The 12,796-nt window shown below is 40.1% G+C and overlaps 1 protein-coding gene across 1 annotated transcript; it reads left to right on the top strand.

Moving 5' to 3' along the window:
* The first annotated feature begins 7,813 nt into the window (after positions 1-7,813).
* Positions 7,814-12,594, top strand: LOC137304284 (forkhead box protein D2-like). The gene is made up of 2 exons (XM_067972834.1): positions 7,814-9,082; positions 12,305-12,594. Exon 1 carries the CDS (start codon positions 8,102-8,104, stop codon positions 9,065-9,067), a length of 966 nt encoding a protein of 321 aa, XP_067828935.1. The 5' UTR covers positions 7,814-8,101; the 3' UTR covers positions 9,068-9,082; positions 12,305-12,594.
* The last annotated feature ends 202 nt before the right edge of the window (positions 12,595-12,796 follow it).

Genomic DNA, 12,796 nt, shown 5'->3' with positions numbered 1-12,796 from the left:
AATGGATCACCCCTCAATCTTCTAAACTCAATGGAACACAAATCAAGTTTATGAAATGTGTCCTCATAATTTAACCCTTTAAGCCCTGGTATCATTCTGATGAATCTGTGCTGCACCCCCTCTAAGGCCAATATAGCCTTCCTAAAGTTCAGTGCCCAAATCTGAATGCAATACTCTAGAGGTGGTCCAACCTAAACTCTATATAACTGAAGCATCACTTCCTCAGTATTGTATTCCAACCCTCTTGAGATAAAGGCCAACATTTGATTCGCCTTTTTGATTGCTATTAGTGATTTGTGCGCCCAAATCCCTTTGCTCCTCCACAGTTTCTAATCTCTCACCGTTTAGAGAATATTCCAATTTATCCTTATTGGATCCAAAGTGGATGACTTCACCCTGTCCCAAATTGAACTCCACCTGCCACAGTTTTGCCCATTCAATTAATCTGTCTCTATCCCTTTGTAACTTCCTGCTCCCGTCTACACAACTTACTGTGCCTCCTAACTTAGTGTCATCAGAAAATTTGGATATACAGCTCTATATTCCTTCATCCAAGTCATTGATATATATGGTGATAAGCTGGGGGCCCAGTACAGATCCCTGGGGAATACCACTTGTCACATCACGCCATTCAAAGTACCTTCTCTTTATCCCTACTCTCTGTCTCCTACCTCTCAAATAATTACCAACCAATGTTACAAGGTTACCTCCAATTCCGCGTGTTTTTATTTTTGCTAATAATCTCTTATGCAGAACCTTATCAAGTGTCTTCTGGAAGTCCATTTAAATAATGCCTATAGACACTACCCTGTCCACCATGTTAGTGACCTCCTCATAAAATTCAACTAGATTGGTCAGACATGATTTACCTTTCACATATCCATACGGACACTCATGGATTTGATCAGCTTATACTTGTAAAGGTGCTCAGTCACTCTGTCCCTGATGATAGATTCCAGTAACTTCCCCGCAACTGCTGTTAAACTGATAGGTCTGTAGTTTCCTGGTTTCTCCCTCCCTCCTTTCTTAAATAATGGAGTGACATTTGCAATTTTCCAATCTTTGGAAAATTATGACTAACGCATCTGCAATTTCCCCACCTGTTTCTTTTAATACCCTGGGTTGGAACAATCACATCCTGGAAATTTGTCTAACTTTAAGTCCCATTATTTTCTCCATTACCATTTTCTTACTTTTATTGAATCCAATAAGTACCTCTCCTTGAATTATTTTTTAGGTTGCCTTATACCACTAGAAACTTGTCCTCTTCCTCCCTTGTGAAAACAGATACAAAGTATTCATTTAACACTTCATTTTAATGGAGACATTCACACTTTAAAATAGCAGAGAGAGGAATGTGGTAGAAGCATGCTAAAAGTTCACAAGATAGTTTCTCCAATTGCAATTTCTACCCTTGTGTATGGCCCGCGAGGCTTTATCGCATGCATCACAAGGGCAAAAACCTGAGACACTGCCCCTGGCCTAGTCAGAGCAAGTGGAGGTCAGTGTAAGCACATGTTCATAGCTCTCCTCACAGGCACCATATCACAATTAACTTCTACAGTTAACAAGGAACGATTGGGAGGGTGGCACGATGAAAAGATTAAAAATGACTCTTGCAAAGTTCCCAGGCCGTAAGTCCGTGGGAATGGTTTGACGCTTGCTGTGCAAATCCTTCTCTTTACCTCGTTCGCCACCTTTAAGATCCTCTTTTCAAACACAACTCTTTGGCCAAACTTTTGGCCACTCCTCTTAACATCTCCTTCTTTGGCTCAGTTCCTGTTTTCCTCACGCCTCTGTGCAGCACCTTGGGACGTTTTTCTATGTTAAAGGTGCCATATAAACGCAAGTTGTTGTGTTACTGCAACAGTGTGAAGGTGATTCTTCTGAAGGTGGTCTCACACTGCTGGCTTCAATTTATTAAGGGACAATAACCACACAGTTTGTATTAATATGAAGCCAAAACTGTTACACATTCACTCAAAGAATGTAAGTACAATAAAATATGGAGTGATATTTTTACATTATGGGGAGAAATTCAACATCGTTTCACCCATTTTTTGGGTCAGAAAATAAAGGAATAGGGGGATGAATTTTGAGTCCGATCTCCCGGGCCTGATCTCCCCTGGAAGTGCGCCGGGAACTTCTACGTGCGCAGGGTGCCTGCCTGAAACAGGGGTTGGGCACCGTGCATAGGCAAATAAGGGTCTCAATGCCAGTTGTCGGATCCCAATTGAAATTCATCTGCACATGGGCAGAGCTTGTACCATGCCTGCTCTGCCCAGTTGTTCCTGGTCTTCAGCACCCCATCCAGATTAACCAGTCTCTGCTAAAATGGCACAGAGAGGATTTTCAGATGGACGTGTTAAATATTAGTGTGCCATGGAGCTCATATGTTTTTCTACTCAGTGTCCAATGTGTAAGGGACTGGACTGGGGACAGACTGTCAGGGTATTTGTATGGAAATACTAGGCTAGTGTCCAAAAAAGTAATTTCATGGAAGTGCTGGCAAGCTGTTTGCCTGTGTAGCTTCTGTGGAAATCTTAAGATGCCAAAAATTGCTATTGTGGAAAAGTTGACAAGGTGAGAAAAAAGATTTATACAGTTTAACAACCTGGACTAGTGTGAGTAAATTTAGAATCACTGCTGGCTTTGTAAGGCAGATGGCTTCTCACCAATTCACATATTCACAAACAATATTCTATAAGAAAAGAAAGGAAGACTTGCATTTAGATAGAACCTTTCACAACCTCAGGATATCCCAAAGTGCTTTATAGTACTTTTTGAACTGTAGGAAACGTGGCAGCCAATTTGTGCACAGCAAGGTCCCACAAACAGCAATGAGATAACTGACCAGATAATCTGTTTTATTGATGTTGGTTGAGGGATAAATATTGGCCAGAATACTGAGGAGAACTCCCCTGCTCTTCTTTTATGTCCACTTGAGAGGGCAGACGGGGCCTCAGTTTAAACTCTCATCCGAAACACAGTTCCTCCGACAGTGCAGCACTCCCTCAGTACTGCACTGGAGTGCCAGCCTAGAATTTGTGCTTAAGTCTCTGGAGTGGGACTTGAAACCATAACCTTCGAACATAGAGGCAAGAGTGCAACCCACTGAGCCATGGCAAATACATAAGCTATAACACTGTCTAACATGATTGGAGAAAAGAATATTTTGGCCCAGAATTTGCTGAAGTGGGCATCTCATGGCATGCCCACTTCAGGTCAATTAGGGATGGGCAATAAATGCCAGCCTCGCCAGCGACGCCCACAGCCCATGAACAAATAAAAAAAAACTTTTTGCCAACAAAGGTGCTGGAAGTGTGAGCTGATAATGACATGCAAATGGCAACAGGCAGGGCATCTGGAACCTTGGTGAACAACGGAACAAACAGTGTATCTCCTTAAGCAATGAGATTTAAGGATTGAGAAATAAACAGAGGAAGGACTGAGAAAGAGGGTGAATTCGAGTGGGTGAATTCAATGTCAAATCAAGTACAGAAAGAGAAATAAAGAGAGGGAAAGAAAGATTAGATTATGAGAGAGAGAAAAAAGATAGACAGGAAAAGTAGGAATTTTTAAAAAAAATTTAAACTTGACATTTTAAAAATCTTCACTACCTGAAGTAATGAGAGTCTACACTTTTAATTGTTCACTTTCTGGGCAAGAGAGGTTGATTGGCAGTCATTAACAATCATTATGTTGTTAAAAGCGTACGTACACTATTATTTACTAGACTTAACTTTCTGTGGCGAGCTAATGGGTAATTACATCTAATTACATGACATTGAATTTACAGGTCAGAAGCAGGCCATTCGGCCCAACTGGTCTATGCCAGTGTTTATGCACCACATGAGCCATTTTCCTACCCGGAAAGCCACACCAGCTTCTCCGTGCAGGCCTTTGTTTAAAATAAAAGTTGGATAAGGCTTCTCTTACAGGGCACCATCATAGAGAGATAAAGAAGACAAGAAACGTGTCAGTTAAGTAAATACTAAGTCTAAAAGCATGGTATCTGAGTCACTGGTATTGATGGATACATAATTCACATGTTTCAGTGTGGGATATGAGTCACAGATTGGATGTGACTCACCCACGTGACAGATTGATAAGCAAATGCGGAAATTTAATGAACATCACCTGGAGGTTGAGGCCGAGCTGCCGTTTTCACGAGGCTAATGACAGAACGGCACAACTTGTGATGATTTTCAATTCACAGGATATCTCTTCCTTGCCACAAGTTGCTGGCCAATTTGCACATTAATAACGGCGTGCGTCGTTCACATGCCGTTATATTTTCAGCAAATTCTGGCCCAACATAGTCAAATATTACAGTCTGCTCCCAACAATTTGAAGTCAATTTTTGAGCTCCAGAAATATGAATTATCCAATAATTTGAATTAAGCAACACAATCAACCCAGCAAGGTGAGAATTTAGTGCTAAAAAAAATCTAAATTATAAGATGACTTTTAAATTATGGAGGGTTATGGTAGAGTGAATAACAAAGGACTATTTTCTCTGTTTGGAATACCTCCTATGTAGCTCGGTGTGAAATTTTGTTTGAAAATCGCTCCTGTGAAGCACCTTGGGACATTTTACTACATTAAAGGTGCTATATAAATGCAAGTTGTTATTGTTGGGGACTCAGTAATGAGGGGTTAAGATGTAAAATTATCACGAAGAGATTGAGGAGAGGAGTTAGATGAAATCTCTTTACGCAGAAGGTTATTGATCATGGGATGCTTTGCCACAGGGAACCATTGAGTGTGAGACCATTGTATCTTTTAAGAAAAATTGAATAACTCTATGAAGCAGAGGAAGATACAGGGCTATGGGGAGGGTATGGGACAGCAGGATAAATTTGGGATTGCTCTAGCAAAAAGCCAGCACAGACACGATGGGCTGAATGTCCTCCTGTGCTGCAAACATCTATGATTCTATAATTTGAATCAAGCAACTTTGAATTAAGAGTAGACGGTAACTATTTGCAGGAGGTGCTCTCTGATAAGTTATCAAGGATACAACACTTTTTACAGAAATACTTCATTGATTGATAATTATGGTCATCGGTTTGTCATTGTTCAAATCCACTCAAAGCCAGCACGACACCACTTCAGAATTTCTTGTGGAAATATTGCGTTACCCAGGCAGTAAACTGTTGTGTAAGTGTTGAGGTTTGCAAGGGTTTGTTGTGAGATATTGCCACATGGCTTGCCACACCAATAATACATTGTTGTCACTCAATTCATTGTTTAATTGTGAAATATGTTCGAGAGGGAGAGAGAATAAAGAGAACAAGATGACGGAGAGATGGAATTGACAAAAGAAAGAGATAGAGAAAGAGGAAATGAAGAAGGGTGAGGTCGATAAGATTATGAAAAAGTTTGATAGGGTGAACATAGATTCCACTTGTGAGGGAGACCAAAACTAAGGACCATAAATATGAGATAGTCATTCATAAATCCAATAGGGAATTCAGGAGAAACTTCTTTATCCAGAGACTGGTTAGAATGTGGAACTCGCTACCACAAGGAGTAGCTGAGGCGAATAGCAAAGATGCATTTAAGGGGCAGCTAGATAAACACATGAGGGAGAAAGGAATAGAAGGATATGCTGATAGGGTGAGAAGAAAAGGGGTGGGTAGAGGCTCATGTGGAGCATAAACACGGGCTTGGACCAGTTCGGCCAAATGATCTGTTTCTGTGCTGAACATTCTATGTAATTCTATGTAAAAAAATAACAAAGAGGGAGGGTTTTTTTTTAAATTGAGGTTATAATTATAATCCAAGGATAACTTTTTATCCATCAGCTGACTGTGGGGGTTCATCCGTTTCCCTGAGTTCAGGAACTGGAGTGCCTCTGTTTGGTTTGGACTTTATGTCGTAGTCCTGCTCCTATAAAATATGCCTCCAATAATTTCTACATCTAGAATTTTTAACACTTGTACTTTGTATTTGTGTTACTTGTCCTGATGAGCTTGACTGCGTCAAACATTTGTGCAACATACTTTAATATATATTTCTAGTTTAGAAAAAGATTTGGTAATTTGTAATCAGGATGACCTGCGATCGATAACTGCCAACTTCAAATTTGAAACATTAATACTATCACAACGAAGAACAGTCGGACAGTACCGTGAAAATAAAACCAGCAATGCTGGTAATGTCATATTAAAAACACACATGAAAGTGCTGGGAAAGGAAAGCAGGTCAATTAGCCTCTGATAGAGCAAGACAGATGAACGAATAAATCCGAAAGGGTGAAACTGTAATTTTAGTGTAGCTATGCTTGATATGTTTGGGTGAAATTCATCTCTGCTGTTTAACTGCCGTGTTTATTTCAATTCATTAAAATAGCAATAAAAGGAATTTCGGAAGAACATTTTAAGCTTTCCTTCAGTAAAGATGTAGCAAAATTCCGCCCATCAGCGTTCGAAGGAACCTGAAACCTTTCCTGTATTTTCTCAGTCAGATACTGAGCCACCTGTTGCATAGTTAAATCATCGCTTTAAATGGATCGTCCTCTTTAGTGACAAAAAACGGAAAGTGGTCGCTTTGCAGTTCAATTCTGTCTGAATTCATCCGATTGCTTCCAGCCCAGGAATCCTTAAAGCAACCCTGTTAGAATCTTTAGACGTCCGATCTCATAAAACAATACCTTCATCTGTTGTTGAGATCTTTACTGTAACAATCTCGCAACATGTATACTCGCTTTCAACTTATCTCCCCAAGAGGGCTTTGTCGTTTCATCGCTATACTAAGGTCCCAAGGGTAAAACTAATTTCACCATGTGTTTATATTTGTGTCTATTATTTGTCTGTGCATACGTGTGTGTAGCAGAGCGTTAGAAATGATAGAATGCAGTTACGCCAATCGAATCCTTTTCCAGATATTATATATTAATTAAAGCCGAATACTGTTGTGACGGGGTTATCAATACACCAATGGGGTTAATTCGATTTCTCAATTCAGGATAAAATTTTGAAAATATTAAATATTTTCGTATTTCAGAATTTATATTTTTCCCATTTATATTGACATTTATTGAGTATTCCGAGTGTATTTTATCCGTAAGAATTTTTTTAAAAATAAATTACTAACAAACGCACAACTTTAAAAATTAACAAACGGTTTTAAGTTATTTTGAACGTTGATTTTTTTATTTTATCGGAATCAATCTATACAATACGATTCGTTATAATTTCAGACTAAGTATAACAAGCTGTCTAGTGTTTGACTGATGTTCGCGTCATTTGTTAGAACTACAATCATCGGGAAGTTTCGCAGTACAAAGAAAATCGTAAAACTTTAAACAGGGGCATGTACAAAGTAACGCGTTCAAATGGTCTATTATTTTAGACAAACACATAAGCTTAGAACAGAAAAAATGCAACTATTCGTATTTAAATATAAATGATTACATTATATTATATATATATAACTAAAGTATAATTAAATAAACTATATTTCTATCATATTTAAATAAATTACAAATATTTAAATGTAACAAAAAATAACTCAGTTATAGTGAACTGGGATCTGAATGGTTCTAAAATTGAGACCAGTGTCAAATGGGATAATGAATCCTCATTTGCTGTTTGTACGAGCTTAAAAAGTTATTTTTAAAAGTTATCCAGCGATATTTTTCGTTGCAAATGTCAGGACGGTGCCAGAAAAATAAAACTTGTTTGCCATTTGTTGTGTAAAATGTCATCTGCTCAGTCACTGGGTCCAAGATTGTCGGAGTCACTGCATTCCTCGGTGACGTCAGGGGCCATTAGAGAAGAGTCGTGCATTTAAAGTGGGGGCCGGTTTGTTTTCTCACTGCTCTGGGCTGTGTACTGGGAATCAACAACACGCAAAAAAAAAACAACAAAAAAAAAGGACAAACAAAAAAACCAATAGCTTTACGTCTTAGCTTGTGGTACTTTTCGTGAATGGTGTTTTCAGAAATCCGGTTGGGTGTTTGTGTGTGTCTCTCTCTCTCTCTATGTGTGTGTGTGTCCTTTTAAGAAGTTTTTTTTTGCTGCTGGGAGCTGACTATTGTTTCATGTAGCGGCCGGCTGGAAACCTACAGAATCTATTGGTTGTCCAATTTGCAATGACTTTGGGATCAGAAATGACTGAGAGGTCGGTTCGTTTTGAAGAGACGGACATTGATGTTGTTGGTGATGAAAGGGACTCCACATATCAGCGATCGCCAGAAGGCAAGGTCTCCGAAAAGGACTTCCCGGAGAGCAGCGTTCCTTCGGCAGCTCCGGATGTTAAGGAGGTGAAGGCATCAGCCAAAAGCCCCCTGGTGAAGCCTCCGTACTCGTACATTGCCCTCATCACCATGGCTATTCTGCAGAGTCCGAAGAAGAGATTGACTCTGAGTGAGATCTGCGAGTTTATCAGTAACAGATTTCCCTACTACAAGGAGAAGTTCCCAGCTTGGCAAAACTCGATTAGACACAATCTGTCCCTCAACGACTGTTTCGTCAAGATGGCCAGGGAGCCGGGCAACCCTGGCAAAGGCAACTACTGGACCCTGGACCCCAATTCCGCCGACATGTTCGACAATGGCAGCTTCCTGAGAAGAAGGAAGAGGTTCAAACGCCAGCAGCCGATTGGAGTATTGAGGGAACATGGAAACCTCATCCCAGGATTCGGCTACGGACCTTATGGCTATGGGCTCCAGCTCCCAAACACTGGGCACCCTACACTGGCCTTCCACCACCACTGCCCCATCCCATCTCCGACCAGCATGTTCCCCTCGCTCTCAGCCCTTTTCCAAGGGAATGACTTGAACAGAAAACCTTTCCCACCTCCACTGAGCCCCAATTCCCCAGCCCCGCCGGCTGTCAAGGTAGAACCAATCTCCTCGGTCACGGCTTTTTCAATAGACAACATCATCAGCCCCAGTTCTCCTCCACTCTACCCAAGGACAGGGCAGCCCCGGGTCCTGCCAATGATCTCTGCCATCCTGTCCCCCTCTCAGAGCCTGTTAAACATAAATTATGATAATTTGCAGCAGGGAGCAAACTTTGCAAGCAAAATAATACAACTCAACAACCGTCATTACTGAGTCTTGGATCTTCAGGTAAGACGTTTTGTACTGAGTGATGGGCAATATCCAGCACTGGAAATGTATTGTTTTATCAAGTTAGCTTACAATAAATGGAAGTAGATTATAATTTAAACAAAAAGGCCAAAATATGGATTAACATTCCAGCCCCATTGGCATTTTACAGAACTCTGTGTTGGAATCGAAACCTCCATTCTCATTGGGCTGAATGTTCTCAATTAATTTGTTGCACTAAATTCCTGACCTGGCATTTGGGTTCTGTCCCCCGAGTGAAAAAGGCGGCTAATCCCGAAGCTCCCGTGACCTTTCTGTTCTTCAGAAATTGGGCTGAAATCGATAAGATGCAGGTTTAAAAAAAGACATGTTACCATTTTAGAAACGATTCGGCAATTTAATTCAACAGAATAACCTTCATTAATTTATTTCATGTGTCTTGGTTTTTTTTAAAAAAAAGACTAACAGCAGCGTTTTATTCCCAATTCCCATGATAACAACTCCAACCATTTAAAGCCTGTTATTATTGTTACAAGCCGTCCCAAGGAATAACTTTAAATACTATCAAACCTCCGATTACAGCGGTTTCAGGTCACTGGGTTTTTTTTTCTTCCTTCGGGTGAAATAACTGGACCAAACGGATGTGTCATCACTGATTAGTAAAAAATCTCAGACTCGCAGGTAATAGAAAGGGAATTTGCCAGCCAGTCACTACTGGCCCTGATTATCAGCTCTGGAATCGTAGAATGAGATCCCCCAAATATGTTTAAAAATCCCACTGTCCCATGTAACGAAAATTAATGTATTTCAGTCCGGACTGCCCTGGTGATCAGCATCGTTAGGTGATCTAATCAACATATTAATATTTAGACACGCCTATTTTTTTTAAAATAGCAATTGTTAAATTTGATGTTACAAATACACTGAAGTTGGATATTGCCTTTTTTAATTCGAATTTCTAGCGGATTATATCGTAACTGCGCCATATGTGCCAGGTACCCGTGTGTGTGTGTGGTTTTTGACGGCTAATTTAAATATTAAATCATCTTTATTTAACTCATTAAAGGCGCAGGTGTACACCGTGTCAAGAAGCAACAGGAAAGTTCAGTGTTTCCGTCTGTGTGAGATTCTGGGATCGCACCGACTCCCGAGAAATAATTCAGTTCATTAACTCCTGTACAACTTTTAATTAAACCGATTGAAATAACCCTCTAGTTAATTGTCTCCCTCGCCTTAACCATTAAAACACATCACCGTGTTTTTTTTTTAAATGCAGCGTTAGTGATCAGGCTACCGGGAATTTCCCGGCAGATTCTACATTAAATTTTGGACCAGAGAGGCAATTAGAGCAGGAAACGCGAACAAGCCAAGAGTTTAATAAGCTCCAGGCTGCGTATTGTAGAACACGACTTGTCTCATTTGCTGATAACTCAGGCTGGACCGCTGTGGCACTTATTTCAGTTGAGAATAATTAAATATGTTTTCAGAAAATAAATGTTCCCTTTTTTTGCTATCCATTCTTGATTTTGAGTCTCCTGCCCAATGCATGTTTGCTTCCCATTTACATTGTCCTTTAAAGATTTTTGTTTCTGCAAATTCGGATATGTAACTGTTGGATGGGTTCAAACAGGCTCAGGCACATCATAATCTACGACAGAAAAGCCCATTTGTCTAAAACGCCCCATTACCTTCTATAAGGTACCGGTCTTGTTCAATCTGTGAAGGGAGAACTCGGGCTGACTTGAAATGTTCACTCAATGCTCGAGTCCACAATGAGAAGTGATGGGAGGTTAATCATTACCATATTAATAACCAGGCCGGCCAATCGCAATGTCACATATTCAAGATTTATGCATAAACGCAAATTGATGGTTAACATTTCAGCTCGGGACAGGAGATAATTCGGCAAAATTGCTATTTAGCACAAATCAGCAAAATTGAAGCCCATGTAATAAAAGGGGCAGTGGCAGCATGGATACCAAAGTGGCTAAGTGACAGGAAAAGTGTAGTGGTGAACGGTTGTTTTTCGGAAGGGAGGGAGGTGTACATTAGTGTTCCCCAGGAGTCGGTCCTAGGACCACTGCTTTTTTTTTGATACATAATTAATGGCTCGGACTTGGGTGGACAGGGCACAATTTCCAAATTTGCAGATGACACAAAATTTGGAAGTGTAGTTAACAGTGAGGAGGGTAGTGATAGACTTCAAGAGGACACGTGGCAGATGAAATTTAATGCAGAGAAGTGCTAAGTGATGGCAGAAAGACTGAGAAGAGGCAATATAAACTAAATGGTGTAATTAGAGGGGGTGGAGGAACCGAGAGACGTGGGGGAAAATGTGCACAAATCTTTGATGGTGGCAGGACAGGTTGAGAAAGCGGTTAAAAAAGCATACGGGATCCTGGGCTTTATAAATAGAAGCACAGAGTACAAAAGCAAGGAGGTTATGATGAACCTTTGTAAAACACTGATTCTGCCACAGCTGGTGTATTGTGTCCAATTCTGGGCACCGCACTTTAGGAAGGATGTGAAGGCCTTAGAAAGGGTGCAGAAAAGATTTACTAGAATGGTTCCAGGGATGAGGGACTTCAGTTAGGTGGGTAGACTGGAGAAGCTGGGGTTGTTCTCCTTGGAGCAGAGAAGGTTGAGAGGAGATTTGATTGAAGTGTTCAAAATCATGAAGGGTTAGATAAAGTAAATAAAGAGAAACTGTTCCCATTGGTGGAAGGGTCGAGAACCAGAGGACACAGATTTAAGGTGATTAGCAAAAGAACCAAAAGCGACATGAGGAAAAACTTTTTTAGAGGCGAGTATTTATGATTTGGAATGCACTGCCTGAAAGAGTGGTGGAAGCAGATTCAATCTTGGCTTTCAAAAAGGAATTGGATAAATACTTGAAGGGGGAAAAAAATGCAGGGCTACAGGGAAAAAGCCGGGGAATGGGACTAACTGAATTGCTCTTACAAAGAGCCTGCACGGTGCTCAATGGGCTGAATGGCTTCTTTCTGTGCTGTAACCATTCTATGATTCTATAAAGATATTGGACGTGTTTATATAGAGGGGGAGTTTCACACCATATCTGCTATCAACCCGCCCAGTTACAAAGGGGAAGTTGTGATATGGAAGGATTTGAAGATAAGTTGGTTAACTTATGACTTTACAACTTTACAAATGGAATCTCAGCCCATGCACTCAGTTCTGTAGCCTCGTAATGTTTTTGTAATATCGGTATATTATGTTTTGCAGAAGGTGTTTGAGGAAATGACGAAACAGAAACCAAGTCCTGCAGTTTCATTCAATTCGTCAAATATTTTTGGCCAGTCGGGAGCACAAAAATAAACGGTTTGATCCTTACATCAATAAAATCACAAGTCCGTCTGTTTATTAATCTATGTAAATATTGTAACTGTAACGAAAATAGAGACACATGTTTAATTATTGTTCAAGGTATAACGAGTTAAAGGTTTTAAAGAGGAACTGTTCTGTGTAAATTATTTCTATTTGTGGCCCGGTACTTTCATATCCTTTCACGCCTTTCTACATCAATTAAAATGTATCAACATTAAATTGTTTTTGTGTCCAAAATGTGTGTTTCTAGTTTTTATTTTATGCCCTATGAGTCGCACGCCGTACATTTTTAGAATGAAGTGTAATTTTAAACATTGAATTAATATGTAGACTTTAACATCTTGGCGGAATTTTGCAAAACCCAAACTTATTATCATTTAAAGCCTGATC

This window comes from Heptranchias perlo, chromosome 37 (genome assembly GCF_035084215.1).
Source record: "Heptranchias perlo isolate sHepPer1 chromosome 37, sHepPer1.hap1, whole genome shotgun sequence".
NCBI lineage: Eukaryota > Metazoa > Chordata > Chondrichthyes > Hexanchiformes > Hexanchidae > Heptranchias > Heptranchias perlo.
The sequence above is the reverse complement of the archived record's forward strand: the minus strand, read 5'-3'. Positions and strand labels throughout refer to the sequence as shown.

Excerpts from the sequence above, each read along its gene's own strand:
- LOC137304284 (XM_067972834.1), top strand. The coding sequence starts at position 8,102 with ATGACTTTGGGATCAGAAATGACTGAGAGGTCGGTTCGTTTTGAAGAG.